This window comes from Scomber japonicus, chromosome 24 (assembly GCF_027409825.1).
Source record: "Scomber japonicus isolate fScoJap1 chromosome 24, fScoJap1.pri, whole genome shotgun sequence".
In the NCBI taxonomy this organism is placed as follows: Eukaryota; Metazoa; Chordata; class Actinopteri; order Scombriformes; family Scombridae; genus Scomber; species Scomber japonicus.
The window spans coordinates 4,115,497-4,131,796 of NC_070601.1; the positions used below are offsets into that span (position 1 = coordinate 4,115,497).

Here is a 16,300-nt window from a genome sequence, read left to right on the forward strand (position 1 = left end):
ATTGTTTTATCAGAGACTTTTATTCATGGTCAAAGTGGGGGAAAAAACCTCTGAAGCAGCAGAAGAATTGGAATGACTTTTCTCTGCAAAGTTATCCAAGTGTGGCTAGATTAGACTAGGCTACTTGGTGGGCCGGTTCCGGTCCACCAGCCTTATGTTTGACACCCCCTTGTTTGTTTGTTTTGTTTTTTAAAACGTCATCTGCACATGATTGCTTTTCACACAAGGAAATAAAACAATTTAAAACTACGTGTTAATATTTATATTTTTATTTGTATTTTTTAATTGAGCATAATAGTTTTTGTAATATTTTAAATTATAAATCAAAAATTTTAAACTATAATATATTTATTCATTTTAACGTATTAAATATTTTTAAAATGTAGATATATTTACAAATTTTCTTATATGTTTGCTTATTTGTTTAATTTGTGTGTAAATACCATCCTATAATTATTTACTGTAATTAAAATAACACTGGCAATGAAAACGATCCGTCTTTTTTTTCTCTTTTTTTTTAAGGTCTTCCCGGTTGGAATGCATTTTTCCTGCCATTCCCAGTCTGCGGCGTCGTTCTGTGTTGGCCCACATTCGGACCACCTTAAATATTTCCGCTCTCGCGTTACAGTGACAGACACACACACACACACACACTCACGTACATACACACACATTCTAAAGTACATACACACACATTCTAAACTACACACACACATATACACACACATTCTACAGTACACACACACACACACATTCTAAAGTACACACATACACACACAAACCGCGACGGGAGCGCGCAGCCGCAGCAGCAGCTCTGTCAAATCACAACGGGGGTGACGCGCACGCAGTGGACTTACATAAAAATCCTCCGACGCTCGTCTTTCTTTTTTTTCTTTTTTCTTTCTTTTTAAGCGTCTAAAAAGTGACCTTTAACGCGGCGAACCGGCTTGGAAATACGTGAACGGTGCGAAAATGAAACGCTGTGACAGTTTATTAACGTTTTGAGTCGCTAAAGAAAACAAACAACAAAAAAAAGTCGTTTTTCTTTTCCTCTCCTACAAGCTCGGAGGACAGGAGACGTGAAAGGGGATTTTACCGCCGCTTGTTTTTTTATTTTAAATTAAACCTTTTATTTTTAGGGTGGGGATGTGAGTCTTCTTGGACAAGTTCGACCTACACCTTTTTAAAAAAACACTTCTTCTTCTTCTTCACAAAGCCACTTTTCCTCCTTTACTTGTGTTGGTTTCGGACTTCTTCAGCATGCTGGGGAACACGGCGCTCTACGCGGTGAAGAAACGGAAGAAGCCGGTCCAGAAAATGTGAGTAAAGCAACCTTGTTAATAATCCTCATATCATCCACTTTGTTTCTACTTCATTTAGCGACATAACAGCGACTTTATAGTGTACTTGTATCAACTTGTAATCGCTACTTTACGTGTACTATGTTGCTGAGAGGCACTGTGGACTTACCCCATTGTAATTTACTGTAATCCGTCTATCATACTACTATTATTACTACTCTGATACCACAATACTCATACTTTCACTTTAAAAAACGTTAGGTGTGAATTCATACAACACGCAGCACGTTGCATTACAATGCAGAAGTGACTGTATGATGCATTTGCTGCACTGTAATATGCATTATTGTGCTATTTAACCCCCTTAAAGTAAGGTAAACAACATTTAAAGCATTATTTTTTGCTTCTCTGGTTTTATGTGATTACAGCTGTGCAAACATCTTTAGAAGAGTCTTCCAGTATGGATTACAGCTTGTTACCTGGTAATATAAGGGTGTAGTAGGGTTAGAAGTTGCACTCTTGTGTTTGTAATAGTAGCTACATTGTCCTTAGTTGGATCCATAAGGCCATAAAGTCTATTTTCCCTGCTGTGGTTATGCAATGTTGGCCAGACCGAGGTAATGTGAAGAACCGAAGTCCAACAACACTGCAAGGCCTATCCAGCATGGAAAATAAAAGAAAACTGTTGCTTCAGTATTATTTTAATCTAATTATACCATCTGAGACAGCTGGGCCTCCCAGACTGATGGTCTCTGTGCGTTAATGCTGTAGAAACTCATTTAACTTTGCTCTCCCCTCCAGAAACCCCTCTGAGCTGATGTATTGAATGGGAAGTTATGATCTTTGTAGGGTTTTTGTTTTTTTATAGGCAGAGGTGGGAGAGGTTAACAGCGGAGAGAGTGAAACCCCACATCAGTAGAAAGCATCACAACACCTTCTTCCGATGCTACTTATGATTTTTAAGTGAAGTCGTGTTTAAGCTGCATCTCGTTTTCACAATTTGAGAATCGCTCCAGTGCCAGAAAATCCTTCCTGGGGCATTTATGTGCAGCAGCGGAGGCCTGTGTTTTATTTACTCTTTTTATAACAATGCTCACAGGACTGTTAGGCTTCTTTGTTGTCTTGTTTTATGTCAGAAATAATGATAATCATGATGTAAGTGTTTCTCAGGACCTTTTTTGAACCCCAACAAGGACCTCTGGAGGTCTCTGGATCCCATTTTGGGAGTTATTTATGCTGGAGGAAATGGATCAAATGGGGAGGGGGGGTTGGACTGTAACAGTACCCCAGTGTCTAAAAACTTAACTTTTTGACTCACCTGCCAAGAGGACTGCTAGATGAAGGAAATCCACCGGCCAAACACCTTTTTTTTTTTTTTTTTTACCAGACTGAATAAGAACCAGTCACATATACATTAGTTTCGGTACATTACCTTAAAATAATACAGCATGAAACTTAAAGAAGAGGCCAATAAACATTATCAAAGCGTGTTAGTACAGTCCAATACTTCATCACTTGTCCATTAGTCTAAATCCTTATATAGTAGAACCTTTAAGGAACTTTAAAGAACATTGCATACACTCTTTTAATCGTGTTATTGAGCTTTAAGGAACCACAGATGACTCAGCACAAATCTAAACTGTGCTGAAATTGGTCCAAAATAGTTATGAAATGCACCTTTATCATGTAAAGAACCGTTAACGGATGGTACGGTTCTCAGTAGACCTGAAACAGAGCCGTAAAGAACCGTTCAGGAACGTTCTCCAAGCTATTGTTTCTTTATAAACACTTCATTGTGTTATGAAGACTGTTCTAGCGCATTCTTGACAGCACTGTGTTCAGCTGTTCTTTTTATATGTTCTTAATGTTCTGGAAAGGTTCTATAAATGCATGTTCAAGGTTTTATGGAAAAAGGCCTAATTGTTCTCTGGAGACCTTTAATGGTGCTGCAAAGATCCTTTTTTTTAGAGAGCTCCTTTAAAGCACCGTGCTCAAATAGTTCCTTCAAGACCCTCAGTGGTGCTGTAAAGAACCCTTTAGACTGGTTCTCTAATGCACCGTGCACAAGTGTTCCTCCAATGACATTTGATACTGATGTAAAGAACTATTCACAAAGGTTCTCCACAGAATCATGTTCTTATGGTTCTAATTAAACCACAAGTGGTGAAGTGCTCTAAAACATGTACACACGGTTCCTACTAGAACCTGCTGGTATAGCACCATGGTCCAATGGTTCCTGCTAGAACCTGCTGGTATAGCACCATGGTGCAATGGTTACTGCTAGAACCTGCTGGTATAGCACCATGGTCCAATGGTTCCTGCTAGAACCTGCTGGTATAGCACCATGGTGCAATGGTTACTGCTAGAACCTGCTGGTATAGCACCATGGTGCAATGGTTACTGCTAGAACCTGCTGGTATAGCACCATGGTGCAATGGTTACTGCTAGAACCTGCTGGTATAGCACCATGGTGCAATGGTTACTGCTAGAACCTGCTGGTATAGCACCATGGTGCAATGGTTACTGCTAGAACCTGCTGGTATAGCACCATGGTGCAATGGTTACTGCTAGAACCTGCTGGTATAGCACCATGGTCCAATGGTTCCTGCTAGAACCTGCTGGTATAGCACCATGGTGCAATGGTTACTGCTAGAACCTGCTGGTATAGCACCATGGTGCAATGGTTACTGCTAGAACCTGCTGGTATAGCACCATGGTGCAATGGTTACTGCTAGAACCTGCTGGTATAGCACCATGGTGCAATGGTTACTGCTAGAACCTGCTGGTACAGCACCATGGTCAAATGGTTCCTACTAGAACCTGCTGGTACAGCACCATGGTCAAATGGTTCCTACTAGAACCTGCTGGTACAGCACCATGGTCAAATGGTTCCTACCAGAACCTTTATACCATTAAGAGAGGTTCCATGTTCAAACACTGTGTGATAGAGCTTAAACGGTGCTGTAAATAACCTTTAGAGCGGTTCTCTAATACACAGTCAGGCTGACGTTCTAGCCGTTAGCTTCTTCTGAGGATCGTCATTCTGGTTTGAGTCACTTCCTGTCAGAGATTTCGACGCACCTGCAGGCCGCTTGTTTGTCGTATTTAGTAGATTATTCTAGACCTTCAATAAATGTTCCAATGATTCTTTTTAGACTCTTTACAGTCTAGAAAAATGCAGTGCAACATGTTCTAATGGTTCTGCTTAGACTCTTCTTGGTGCTCTACGGCACCTTAAGAAAAGGTTCTTTAAGACATGATGTTTAATTTATACAGCAGGGACCCTTAATGGTGCTGTAAAGTGAGTTTCATGTTCTAATGGTTCCTTAAAGAACCTTTTAGAAAAGGTTCTTTAAGGCATTATGCTCAATTAATATATCATGGACCATTAATGGTGCTGTAAAGTACTTTTTAAGAGCGTTGATGTTGGTATAACGCTTAAAAAGTAGATCATAGTGCTGGTCAGTACTTTTCATGTTCAAATGGTTCCTCTTAGATTATTCACTGCTCTAAAGTGCTCTAAAGAACCATTAGAAAGGGTTCTTTAAGGCATTAGGCTCAATTAGTACACCAGTGACCCTTAATGGTGCTTTAAAGTACTTTTTTAAGAGAGTTGGTGTTAGTATTATGCTAAAATGCAGATTATAGAGTCTTTACTGTGCTGTTAAGTGCATTTTATGTTCAAATGGTTCCTCTTAGATTATTGTTAGAACCTCTAGAAAAGGTTTTTTAAAGCATTAGACTCAATTAGTGCACCAGTGACCCTTAATGGTGCTGTAAAGTTCATATTTTAGAGAGTTTAAAGTTCAAATGGTTCCTCTTATATTATTCATAGTGCTGTAAAGAACCTTTAGAAAGCATTAAGCTCAATTAGCACACTGGTGACCCTTCATGCTGCTTTTAAAGAACCTTTTTTTAGAACACGAGAGCCGCTCTTTGCTCTTTGCTCCTTTCTCTCTCTCTCTCTCTTTTTTTTTCTCTTCACTGTGATTTTTACCAGTTTGTCATTTTTTTGACTTTAACAAGCGAGTCGTGGTGTTAACTGCTCCGTACAGAACCACAGACACCCCCCCTCCCCTCCCCTCCCTCTTCCCTTCCCTTCCCTTCCCTCCCTTGGGAACCACACTCAGAAAGAAGAACCCCCCCCACCCCTCCTTTTTATGCCAGAACCGTGGTTTTAATGTGTGTGTGTGTGTGGTACTACCTGCATTAATCATAATCAGGACGTGGAGCGAGAGCGCACTCACGCAATGTTTCCACGAGGGAGGAGGGAGGATGGCGTAATCTGAGACTCTCTCGCTCTTGTTTTTTTTTCTCCTCCTCCTCCTCCTCCTCCTCCCCCTCCTCCTCCTCCTCCTCCTCCTCCTCCTCGACTGCCACAACATACTTTTTTCCTGTCTTTCCTTCTTCTGTCTCTCTGTGTGTTTTTTAGAGAGGTGGTGGTGGTGGTGGGGGGAGAGAGAGGGGGGAGACGGTGAAGGAGGAGAAGAAGAAGAAGGAGGTGGAGGAGGAGGTGGGGGTGGGGGGGGGGTTGTTTTTTTTCCTCCCTCCCTTGACTCAAATTAACATAGTTCAGTGTCACGCAAACAGTTACGTAAGTCTGCCATGTTCGTTCGCCTCGGTTTTTTTAGGAAAAGTTCTTCTCAGGGAGTTTATCTTTCTTTCTTTCTTTTTTTTTTTTTTTTTTTTGAAAGGAGGGAGGGAGTGAGTTATGAGTGTGGGTGTGTGTGTGTAAGAGTCTGTTAAACACACACACACACACACACACACACACACTCTTCTGTCTTCCCCCCCGAGGCAGTTTACCTTCATGTGTACACACACTGTATTGTAAAGTGTGTAAAGGTGGAACAGTTAAATTTATGGTTGTAGCTCAACACACACACACACACACACACACACACACACACACACACACACACACACCAAAACATATTTAACCTGCTTTAACCTTATTAGAGCTGCAGCAATTAGTCAATTAGTGTTTTTTAAAAGAAGAAAATTAACAAATTAACGACTTCCTGTAACATTAATCACTAATTAATTCATTCTTAAGAGTCATTTTCTTTTCTTTTTTTCAACTTTTAAAGCTAATCACAAACTAATTAATGGTTTACAGTCCTCTGAATATCTTTGAGGACATTCGAGACGTCATCTTGAACTTTTTTGGGGAAGCAGCGATTGACATTTCTCGCTGAGGAACAGTCGAAAACTCTAAAGATATCAAGTTTATTTTTAGCCTCGTTAGTCGTTGAATTTGACCTAAATGTTAAAATATATTCATCTAAATGTAAAATATATAACTCTTATAGTTCAGATACTAGACTCCACAACCTTTCCTGATCAAAAACACACACACACACACACACACACACACACACACACACACACACACACACACACACACACACACACACACACACACACACACACTGTTTCTCTCATGACTGACTGACATGTGACGGACATCAACTTTCACTTCCTGGACGTTACGACACCAACAAATGTAAAAAACAAACAAACAGCTCAGTGATGTAACTGATTACACAGCGCTGCTACTACTTTACTGTAATGTTATGATTTTAGGTGATTAGCAGCTTTTAAATTAATCAGATTAGCCAAAAAGTAGAGCTGCGGCTAGTTAATCTGCAGATTATTGGTTAATAAAGTGACAGAAAGTAGTGAAAAATGCCGAAATGTAAGTGTAAAATCTAAAGATAGGCAGTTAAATATTCATATTTCCCACCAATACTATAAAAAAAGTTAGTTTATATCAGCTGACTGTAACTGTAGCTTCAATATGATGAATACTGAACTACAGCAGGCTCATAATTGATTTGATATTAATTGTTAGATATTAATTAAAGCTGTGAAGATGCCAGTATTCATACAGCTGAACGTTGTGTTTAGGAGAGTAAAGTTTATTTAGTGCTTCATGCTTCGTTAGAGTATAAATAAAATATAATAATAAATAAAAAAATAAATATTAAAATTTAAATTAATTGTGTAGATTGTTTGAGATCAGCAGCTTTGTTAGTGTCTGAAACTAATAAATGATATATATACAAATAAAATAAAAAATAAAATTTAAATAAATAAATAAAATAAAAAAATTTAAATAAAAAAAAATTAAATTAATAAAATAAAAAAATAAAATTTAAATGATTAAAATAAAGAAATAACATCTAATTAAATAAAATAAAACAATTAAATTTGAATTAATCATGCTGAGTATAATAGTAATAAAAATGTATAAAATAAATAAGTAAAAAAATATATGACAGTAATAATAAATGAATAAATAAAAAAATAAGATTACATCAGCAGAGTTGTGGTGCTCTTTTCTTCCTGTATCATGACTCCAGCAGGGAAGCGACGCCACGATCAGTGTTCAGTTTCTTTTGTTGGTAAAAGGTGTCGTTACCCCGTCACGCACACACACACACACACACACACGCACACACACACACACACACACACACACACACACGCACACACTCACTCTTTCATATATATATATACTGTATGAGTGTATACACGCCCCTTCCAGGACAGATTTGGGAGATAAGGCTAGAAGCAACAACCCCGGGTAGCTCATTGTTCTTGCAGAGGGGGGGTGGAGGAGGGAGGTAGGAGGGGGGAGGGGAGGGGGGGTTGCGCCGTCAGGAATGCAGCGATAGCCATCTCGCCTCGATTTCAGATACGTCGTTTTCTTTTCTTTTTTCTGGAGTATTATTGGAAGCAGATGTCTTATTTACAGGAGGGAGAGGAAGGAGAGAGAGAGAGACACACACACACATTCTACACATTTATGTTACACTTCCAGCTCTGATACTCCACTTCACAACGTTTCCTGCACCCTTAAACATGTTTAGAAAGATTTAAGAGCAGTATCATTTCATTTTTTGTGTATTTATCACCACTACAGTTGTTAAACTTCACTCACAGAGAAGCCGCCAGTTGCTCAATCTTGTCATTTCGGTCCTTTCTGAAAGCAGTTAGCAGATAATAATCATCTATATTTAACATGTATTTTACAAGACGCTTCATTCACAGTCATTCTGCCTCTTTAAGGAGTCTTTTTGAGGCCTTTTTTGGATTAATTGCACATAAAAACATCACAATCCATCCTGCCAGATGTTCCTTTAAGCCACATCAGTTGTTAAATGTGACCTAAATGTTGCGTATATTCATTTAAGATTAAAATATTTCACTCTTACAGTTCAAGAAGGAGTTGTTCTGCATCTTAATGTTTGTGTGTGTTTTAGCTTTAGAGGGATTTTGGAAGCTGTTACAACCTCATATTCTCTAAATCTTCTATATTTCTGCTTTTTCTGCCCTTAAATGTTTGTTTTTTTTACAGATAAACTTCAAAATGACACATTGTTATTGGCAACGACTGACATTTGGCAACTAAAAGCTCATTTTTGTTGAGCTGGAACATTTCCCCAGAGATGTCTGTCACTGTGTCACCAATGTAAAAGGTCACAGATGGAGAGAAATGTTGTATTTTAAGACATTTTAGTTCATGTTCAGAGCAGTTTTACAGATCTATAAAACATGTACATTTAAATATAAGATGTCATTATGTTCTCGTGGCTTTAAAGAGATGTTTTTGTAGTTTTTGGGGTTTTTTTTGCACAGTTTTGACCCTCGAAGGCAGCTGTAATCAAGAGGTCAAAGGTCAAGTCCACAGTGCCTAGAAAGTATGCGGTCATGCAGGTGCACATACACACACACACACACACACACACACACACACAGCTTCACAATTGGCCTCACCTGACCTAAAAATCCCCGGCGGAGTCATCAGCAGGAACATCTGAACCTGATTTAAGTTGAGAAGCAGCAGACGTGCAGCTGCTCCGTCGCAGGTTTCAATCCCACAACCACCAGCTGCTCTGCACCACAGTCCTTGAGCAAGACGCACTAATGTTGATGCAGCTGTTAATCTGCACAAAACTCACTCCAAGAATGTCAGAAATTAGGATTTAAATAGCTGAGAAACAGCTATATTTTCAGGACAGAATTTCACATATTTTTATTCACTTTCACATTTAAATAACATCCAAATATGATAAATACAACCATAAAAGTATATTTCATTTGACCTTACAAATAATAGTTCAACTTAACAATGCTTTTTCTGGAGCTTTCAGCGGTCACACATGTGGCTTAGTGTTTTTTTACTCTTAAAGTCAACTATAAATGAGGAATATATCTGTAAATGAAACAAACTCAACTCTCTCTGCTTTAATTGGATGATTTTAGTCTTTCAGTCTTTAAGCCGGACTCACATTTCTTTTAGAATCTGCAGCGGCTCGTCTTTTTTTAGTCTGAAAGCAGAAGTAAAGACGACCTGTGTTTCTAAATAAATGTGACTCATTGATAAGAACTTGTTTCTGTTCTGTTTTGCTGAACAATGAGTCTCAGAGCTGCGGGAGAGAAGATGTGTTTATGTAGCACGTTTGAAACAACCACAGTTAAACAGTGAGAAAAAAACAAATATGAAAGGGAATAACAAATAAGAATACAAGAAAAACAATAAATGTCGTAATAATACATTCCGGAATGCTGCTGTGATTGTGTTCCATTCTAGAATGTGATGTGTTCCATTACGGAATACGCGTGTGGTGCTAGAATGTGATGTGTTCCATTCTAGAATTCTAGAATGTGATGTGTTCCATTCTACAATTCTAGAATGTGATGTGTTCCATTCTAGAATTCTAGAATGTGATGTGTTCCATTCTACAATTCTAGAATGTGATGTGTTCCATTCTACAATTCTAGAATGTGATGTGTTCCATTCTAGAATGTGATGTGTTCCATTCTAGAATTCTAGAATGTGATGTGTTCCATTCTAGAATGTGATGTGTTCCATTCTAGAATTCTAGAATGTGATGTGTTCCATTCTAGAATTCTATAATGTGATGTGTTCCATTCTAGAATGTGATGTGTTCCATTCTAGAATTCTAGAATGTGATGTGTTCCATTCTAGAATGTGATGTGTTCCATTCTAGAATTCTAGAATGTGATGTGTTCCATTCTAGAATTCTAGAATGTGATGTGTTCCATTCTAGAATGTGATGTGTTCCATTCTAGAATTCTAGAATGTGATGTGTTCCATTCTAGAATGTGATGTGTTCCATTCTAGAATACTGCGCTTTCTGTCATATTGTCACAGTGGGACTTTTATTTATTTATTTAAAGGTACAGATCTAGTTTATGTAATATTTGTGATTTAGGAAATAAAGTTGCTTTTTATTCAAATTTATTGGTGATATTATGTGGGAAACAAGTTTTCACATGGAGACACAGTGACCTAGCAGACATAAAAATATAAAAATAATAATAATAGACAGTAAGCCTCTCATATTGTGCCTGTACCTCAGCGCTCGGACTGGATTGAAACCTTTAAAAAAACAAGCAGTAAAAGAGTTTCGACCCTCCTCGCCAGTTGTGATCAGATAGCAGGCTGTGTGGTTGTTCTGTGGTTTGAACTAATAAACAGTAAATGAGAGAGAAAGAGAGAGAGAGAGAGTGAGAGAGAGAGGCATCTCCGGAGGTTGGTTTGAGGGGCTCCGCAGCTTCACACCTTCTCTTATAGTAAAAAAAGAAAAGCCTCTCTGTGGCAGCGAGGGTTTGAATCTGGTTTGAGTTACAGACGAGAAGCCGCCGGGTTTATTTACTTTATTCGTCACACAAGAAAATATTAAAACAACAAAACAGCGCCGTCTTATCGAGCCCGAGTCAGGCTGATATTATTTTATTTATTTAACCTCTTTAGGAGGAATTCTCATTTACAACAACAACAATAACAACAATGCAAAACAATATTAGGAAGGTAAATAAAACAAGGGATGAATACAAGTAAACAGATTACAGCCTGTTATTAGACTGAAGCTGGAACATCAGCTGAACTCACACTCTTACACTATTAAAAGACATGTTTATTTATTTATTTAAAGGAGAAGAAGAAACCTCCTCGTTAAACAATAATTGAGTCGATCTGTAAGTGCTACGTGTGTGGAGCTTTATTCTTCGTTTCTAATTTATTGGCCTTTACTTAAACTTTAGCCTCAATTTAACCCCACAAGCAGGTCAGATCTTCCTCTTTTCCTTCATATGACTCTTATAATATTGACCTACTGAAGGAACTGCAGATGTTAACACTATACATAGTCCCAATAAACAAATTATCATTATCTATTAATAAGAAATGGTTCAAAAATGTTGTTAACTGCTTCCTAAAGTCACAGGATGCAACTTAAAAGCTCTTAAAGTCAGTTTTACCTTCATGTGTTGTGTAAATAAATAAATGTGACCTTTCAAAATAAAAGTCGAAAGGAAAACGGGTGCAGTTTTTCAACACTCTGTAAATCATCAAGATCTCACACAAACACACACACACACACCTGCAGGTGATGTGACAAACAAACCTCCAGGTGAAACAGGTGACATCACCGCGCCGCTGCCGCTGACCCGGTTGCCGTGGCGACACCGGATGGATGGCAGCGGCTCGTCCCTCTCTCCCTGTGATTTTCCACTTGGCATTCAGCAGCAGCAGCCGGGAGGGGAAAAAAATTAACTAGTGTGATTAATTAAAAAAGAAAAAGAAAAATGAACGCTTAATAATTACTACTGCAGGTGAGAAATTAAAAAGTTATTAAAAAAGCAGCATGTAAACTGACTTCGCCTGCTTTTAATGAAGCGTAGTAGCACTGACTCAGCTCTTTTTTAGACATGCGAGTGCAAAAACGTTGCTGCCAGTGATTTAACAGAGAAAACTTTGATGTCCTGCCAACTCTACTTACTGTCACGGATGATTAATAACTGTATTCATTAGTTATGTATATGACTCTGGCCCTCTCTCTCTCTCTCTCTCTTTTTTTTTAAGTGGTGTCAGTGTCTCAATTGTTGTTTTTCAGGAGCTCTAACAGAAACTAAACAACACACACACACACACCACATTTAGCCTGGAGGTTTGTGTGTGTGTGTGGCAGCGTTCTTCGTGACCTGACTGAAGTATTAAAATCTTTCTTTGTGTGTGTGTGTGTGTGTGTGTCTACAGCCCCAAACCTTCACCTCCCGATGGCGCCAAGTCCAACCCTTCCAAACGCCACCGGGACCGGCTCAACGGCGAGCTGGACAAACTCACCAGCCTGCTGCCATTCACCGAGGAGGTCAGGGCTCGGCTGGATAAGCTGTCCGTGCTGCGCCTCAGCGTCGGATACCTGAAAGTCAAAAACTTCTTCAACGGTGAGTGTCCGAAAAATTGTCTGCGTTTTTTTTTTTTTAAAGAAGAATCGACCTCTGAGGAAAGAAAGCAGAGGATATTTAACATTATAGTGAATATTTACTTGCTTAGTTTGGTGGTTCACATTCAGAGGCTGTAACTGCAGGTTGTTTAATGTTACATCCTAACAGGAGAAGATCCAGAGTCACGTTTCTTAGAGGTGGATTTGAAGCTTTATCTGAGGGCCGATTGAAGGCACAGCATTTGGTTTTAGACTCCTCGCTTATAACCAGCAGCACCTGTTAGGCGCTTTCAACAGCTGTGGTCGACTAAATGCATCAAACACAGCCGTGGGTCTCTAGGAAGTTGTATTCGTCGTCTTCTGTATCGCTATAGAAAGCTGTGAAGGCTTATATCGCTTCTCTTGTTTCATTTTGCAGCACAGTCGCTTTTCGAATTGCGGCCTCCGTGTTAAACGTCGAGGATTTTTTAAGGAATGAAAATATTTAACAGGCTTCCAACAAAGTATTTTAGTAGCACACAAGTCTAAATAGTCGGGGGTTCCTTTTAAGACTCGGAGACGATGAGCTTCAGGCTGCCGTAGCAACCTGCCGACCACCCAGACGGAGGCACACGTAGAGAGCTGGAGAGGTTTCTGCCAAAAATGAGAACAGCTGCTCGCTTACAGCTGCGTGTGTTTACAGCAGAGAGCAGAAGGGAGGACGGATGTCTCACTGCGCTGCTCTTTGCTGACAGTTGTGCTCCAGAAACATCTGACTGTGTATTAATAACACGCTTTTTATTTGACTAATTTTGATTTGAGAGGAAATAACAAATAAGAATAAAAGAATAATAAAAAAATTGTGGCACAGTAGAAGATGAATACAGCTGGAAATTAAATGTTATGTATTCTAATCCGGAATGCTGCTGTGATTACATGTGTTCCATTCTAGAATGTTACGTGTTCCATTCCGGAATACGTGTGTGGTACTAGAATGTGATTTGTTCCATTCTGTAATTCTAGAATGTGATGTGTTAGAAAAAAACAACTAATCTATGAAAGTAGTTTAAAGTGTTAATATCTAAACCGCAGTTATCTATTCTCTCAACCAGTCAAATTAAAGCAGGATTTTACATTCAATTACACGTTAAAAGCTCATTTTTAATGTTTTAACTAAAGGAAAAAATCTTTTAATCAACCAAAAGTTCAAGTGACTGAAGTCAACACACAAATACAATAATATCAGTGTGGTAAGATGTAGAATAAAAACTTTTCATGCTTGTTTAAAACATATTTAACACTAAAAAAAAGAGAAAGAAGATTTGGAACAAACGGTGGAGGAATGATGCTCTTTTAACCTGCGTGAAAACACAAATCCCTCCGCCGGGGATCAGCCGATTATTTTAACTTTTCTCTTTTTTCTTTTTTGTAAAAAGTGAATTTTGCAATGTTTCTGCCAACATGAGCGCAGGGAGAGCTCGGAGCTCGGCGAGGTTATTCCAGTTCCCAGCGAGCTTCCTCACATTGTTCTGCTGCCTCTTTTGAAAATAGCAGCGATTAGATCCAGCCTGAAAGACGAGGTTCCTATTTACAGAGAGAAAGAGGAGGAGGAGGAGGAGGTGGGAGAAGGAAGGAGAAGGAGGTGGGAGTCACCAGCTGAGAGGCTAAATCAGTGCAGCACTGTGAAATGTCAAATGTGGTCCTTCTGGCTTACCGTATATTTGGAGACAAGCTCCTCAGCAACAGGAGGAAGTGTGAAGTGTGTGTGTGTGTGTGTGTGTGTGTGTGTGTGTGTGTGTGTGTGTGTGTGTGTGTGTGTGTGTGTGTGTGTGTGCACCTGTTGTGTGCTGTATGTTAACATGTTTATATGTTCTGAGTGTGCAGCACATACAGTACGTTTCTAAGGAGGCAGATTTAACAGCGTTTAAATATCAGTTGATTCTCAGGAAGTTCATTTCTCTTTTTTTCAATCATTGAGTACATTTTGTCTTTAAGGGAACAAGTTGCGTAAAGGAAGTGTGTGTGTGTGTCTGTGTGTGTGTGTGTGTGTTCATGTGCTCATGTATGCGCTGTCATATACAAAGTGGAGGACTTTGACACTGAAACTGAGGTTGTGGTTAACGCCTTACATACTGTTCAGGGGTCAAATGTGACCCATTTTTAACATGTGAGAGCTGCAAAATCACCATATACACACTTCTGCTAGTTGGACTTCTCCTACTGTGACCCACAGTATATAGTTTGTAAAGTTTTGTGCAGCTGATACACATTTTTATATATGCAAATGTACTAATTTGACCCATTATTACATTTGAAAGCTGCAAAAACACCGTATACACATTTCTTTTAGCCAGATTTTATCCTTATGTGACCCCAGAATATACAAAAATGCAAATAAAATCAATATTTTAACATTTTTATGCAGCTGATGTATGTCTAAATGTACAAATTTGACCCATTTTTACATGTGAAAGCTATGAAAACACCCTAAAAACATGTCTTATAGCCAAATTATATCCTTATGTGACCCCAGAATATACAAAAATGCAAATAAAATATATTTTTGTGCAGCTGATACAAATTTATATTGAAAAAATGTTAAAAAAACAGCATTCAAATATGTTTTATTGTGCTCCTGGATCATAAAATAGTGATTATGAATGTATTTTAATCATTTATTAATAACTAATAGTTGAATTTATGAATGTGAATTGCTTTAGAGTTAAAATATGACCGGTATGTAAAGGGTTAATCCTTGTTTTTATTAGAATCCAAACATAAATCAGTATCTAAGACTTTAACGGCTGATAAAATTTGACTTATTTTATAAACGACACAAATAATAACCCCTAATTTTCTCCCCCCCTACACACACACACACACACACACACACACACACACACACACACACACACACACACACACACACACACAGCAGTAAAATATATAATAATAATCAGAGGCGATATATCACCAAACGCTCAATTCTGGAGTAATAAAAACCGCTCCGGCGTTCACTTTAATTGGCTCGGAGGATTTTTTTTTCGGAGGGAGAGAGAGCTGGAATGAATGGAGGTTTTTGTTCAGACTTTAACAAAAAAAAAAATTAAGTTAGAGCCAGAAATGTCAAGCCGCTGGCAAGAAATCACTGAGTCACTGGCGTTGACTAACAGCACCTATCAACTCCCTCACAGACATGCTACGCTCTATTTCTGCTGCTTTAATACTGTATATATATGTGTGTGTGTGTGTGTGTGTGTGTGTGTGTGGAAATGCTCTCATCAGAAGAACAGGAGAACTTCACCCCTTCTCCTTCTTCTTCTTCTTCTTCTTCTTCTTCTTCTTCTTCTTCTTCTTCTTCTTCTCCTTCTTCTTCTTCTTCTCCTACTTCTTCTTCTCCTTCTTCTCCTACTCCTCCTACTTCTTCTTCTTCTTCTTCTCCTACTCCTCCTACTTCTTCTTCTCCTTCTTCTTCTTCTTCTCCTTCTTCTTCTTCTTCTTCTTCTTCTCCTTCTCCTCCTTCTTCTTCTTCTTCTCCTTCTTCTTCCTGCCAACAGCAACAGACAGCAGAGCTCCGACTCATCAATTATTTGGCAGATTTTTGTCGTGTTTTGAAGGAAGGCAGGGAGTCTGGTTACTGTCCGACTGTCAAGAGAGCAGGGTTATAGTGTGTGTGTGTGTGTGTGTGTGTGTGTGTGTGTGTGTGTGTGTGTGTGTGTGTGTGTGTTGGAGTCGTGTTAACGAGATAAAAACACGCCAGAA

At 38.8% G+C, this 16,300-nt stretch overlaps 1 protein-coding gene across 1 annotated transcript in view; it reads left to right on the top strand.

Moving 5' to 3' along the window:
- Positions 1-1,138: 1,138 nt before the first annotated feature.
- LOC128354431 (aryl hydrocarbon receptor-like) overlaps positions 1,139-16,300 on the top strand; it is a 75,488-nt gene continuing 60,326 nt past the window's right edge. Inside the window, exons 1-2 of the mRNA XM_053314672.1 lie at positions 1,139-1,319; positions 12,373-12,560. Of these exons, the coding sequence (XP_053170647.1) occupies positions 1,261-1,319; positions 12,373-12,560 (247 nt within the window). The 5' untranslated portion in view covers positions 1,139-1,260. The remainder of the gene's footprint in view (positions 1,320-12,372; positions 12,561-16,300) is intronic.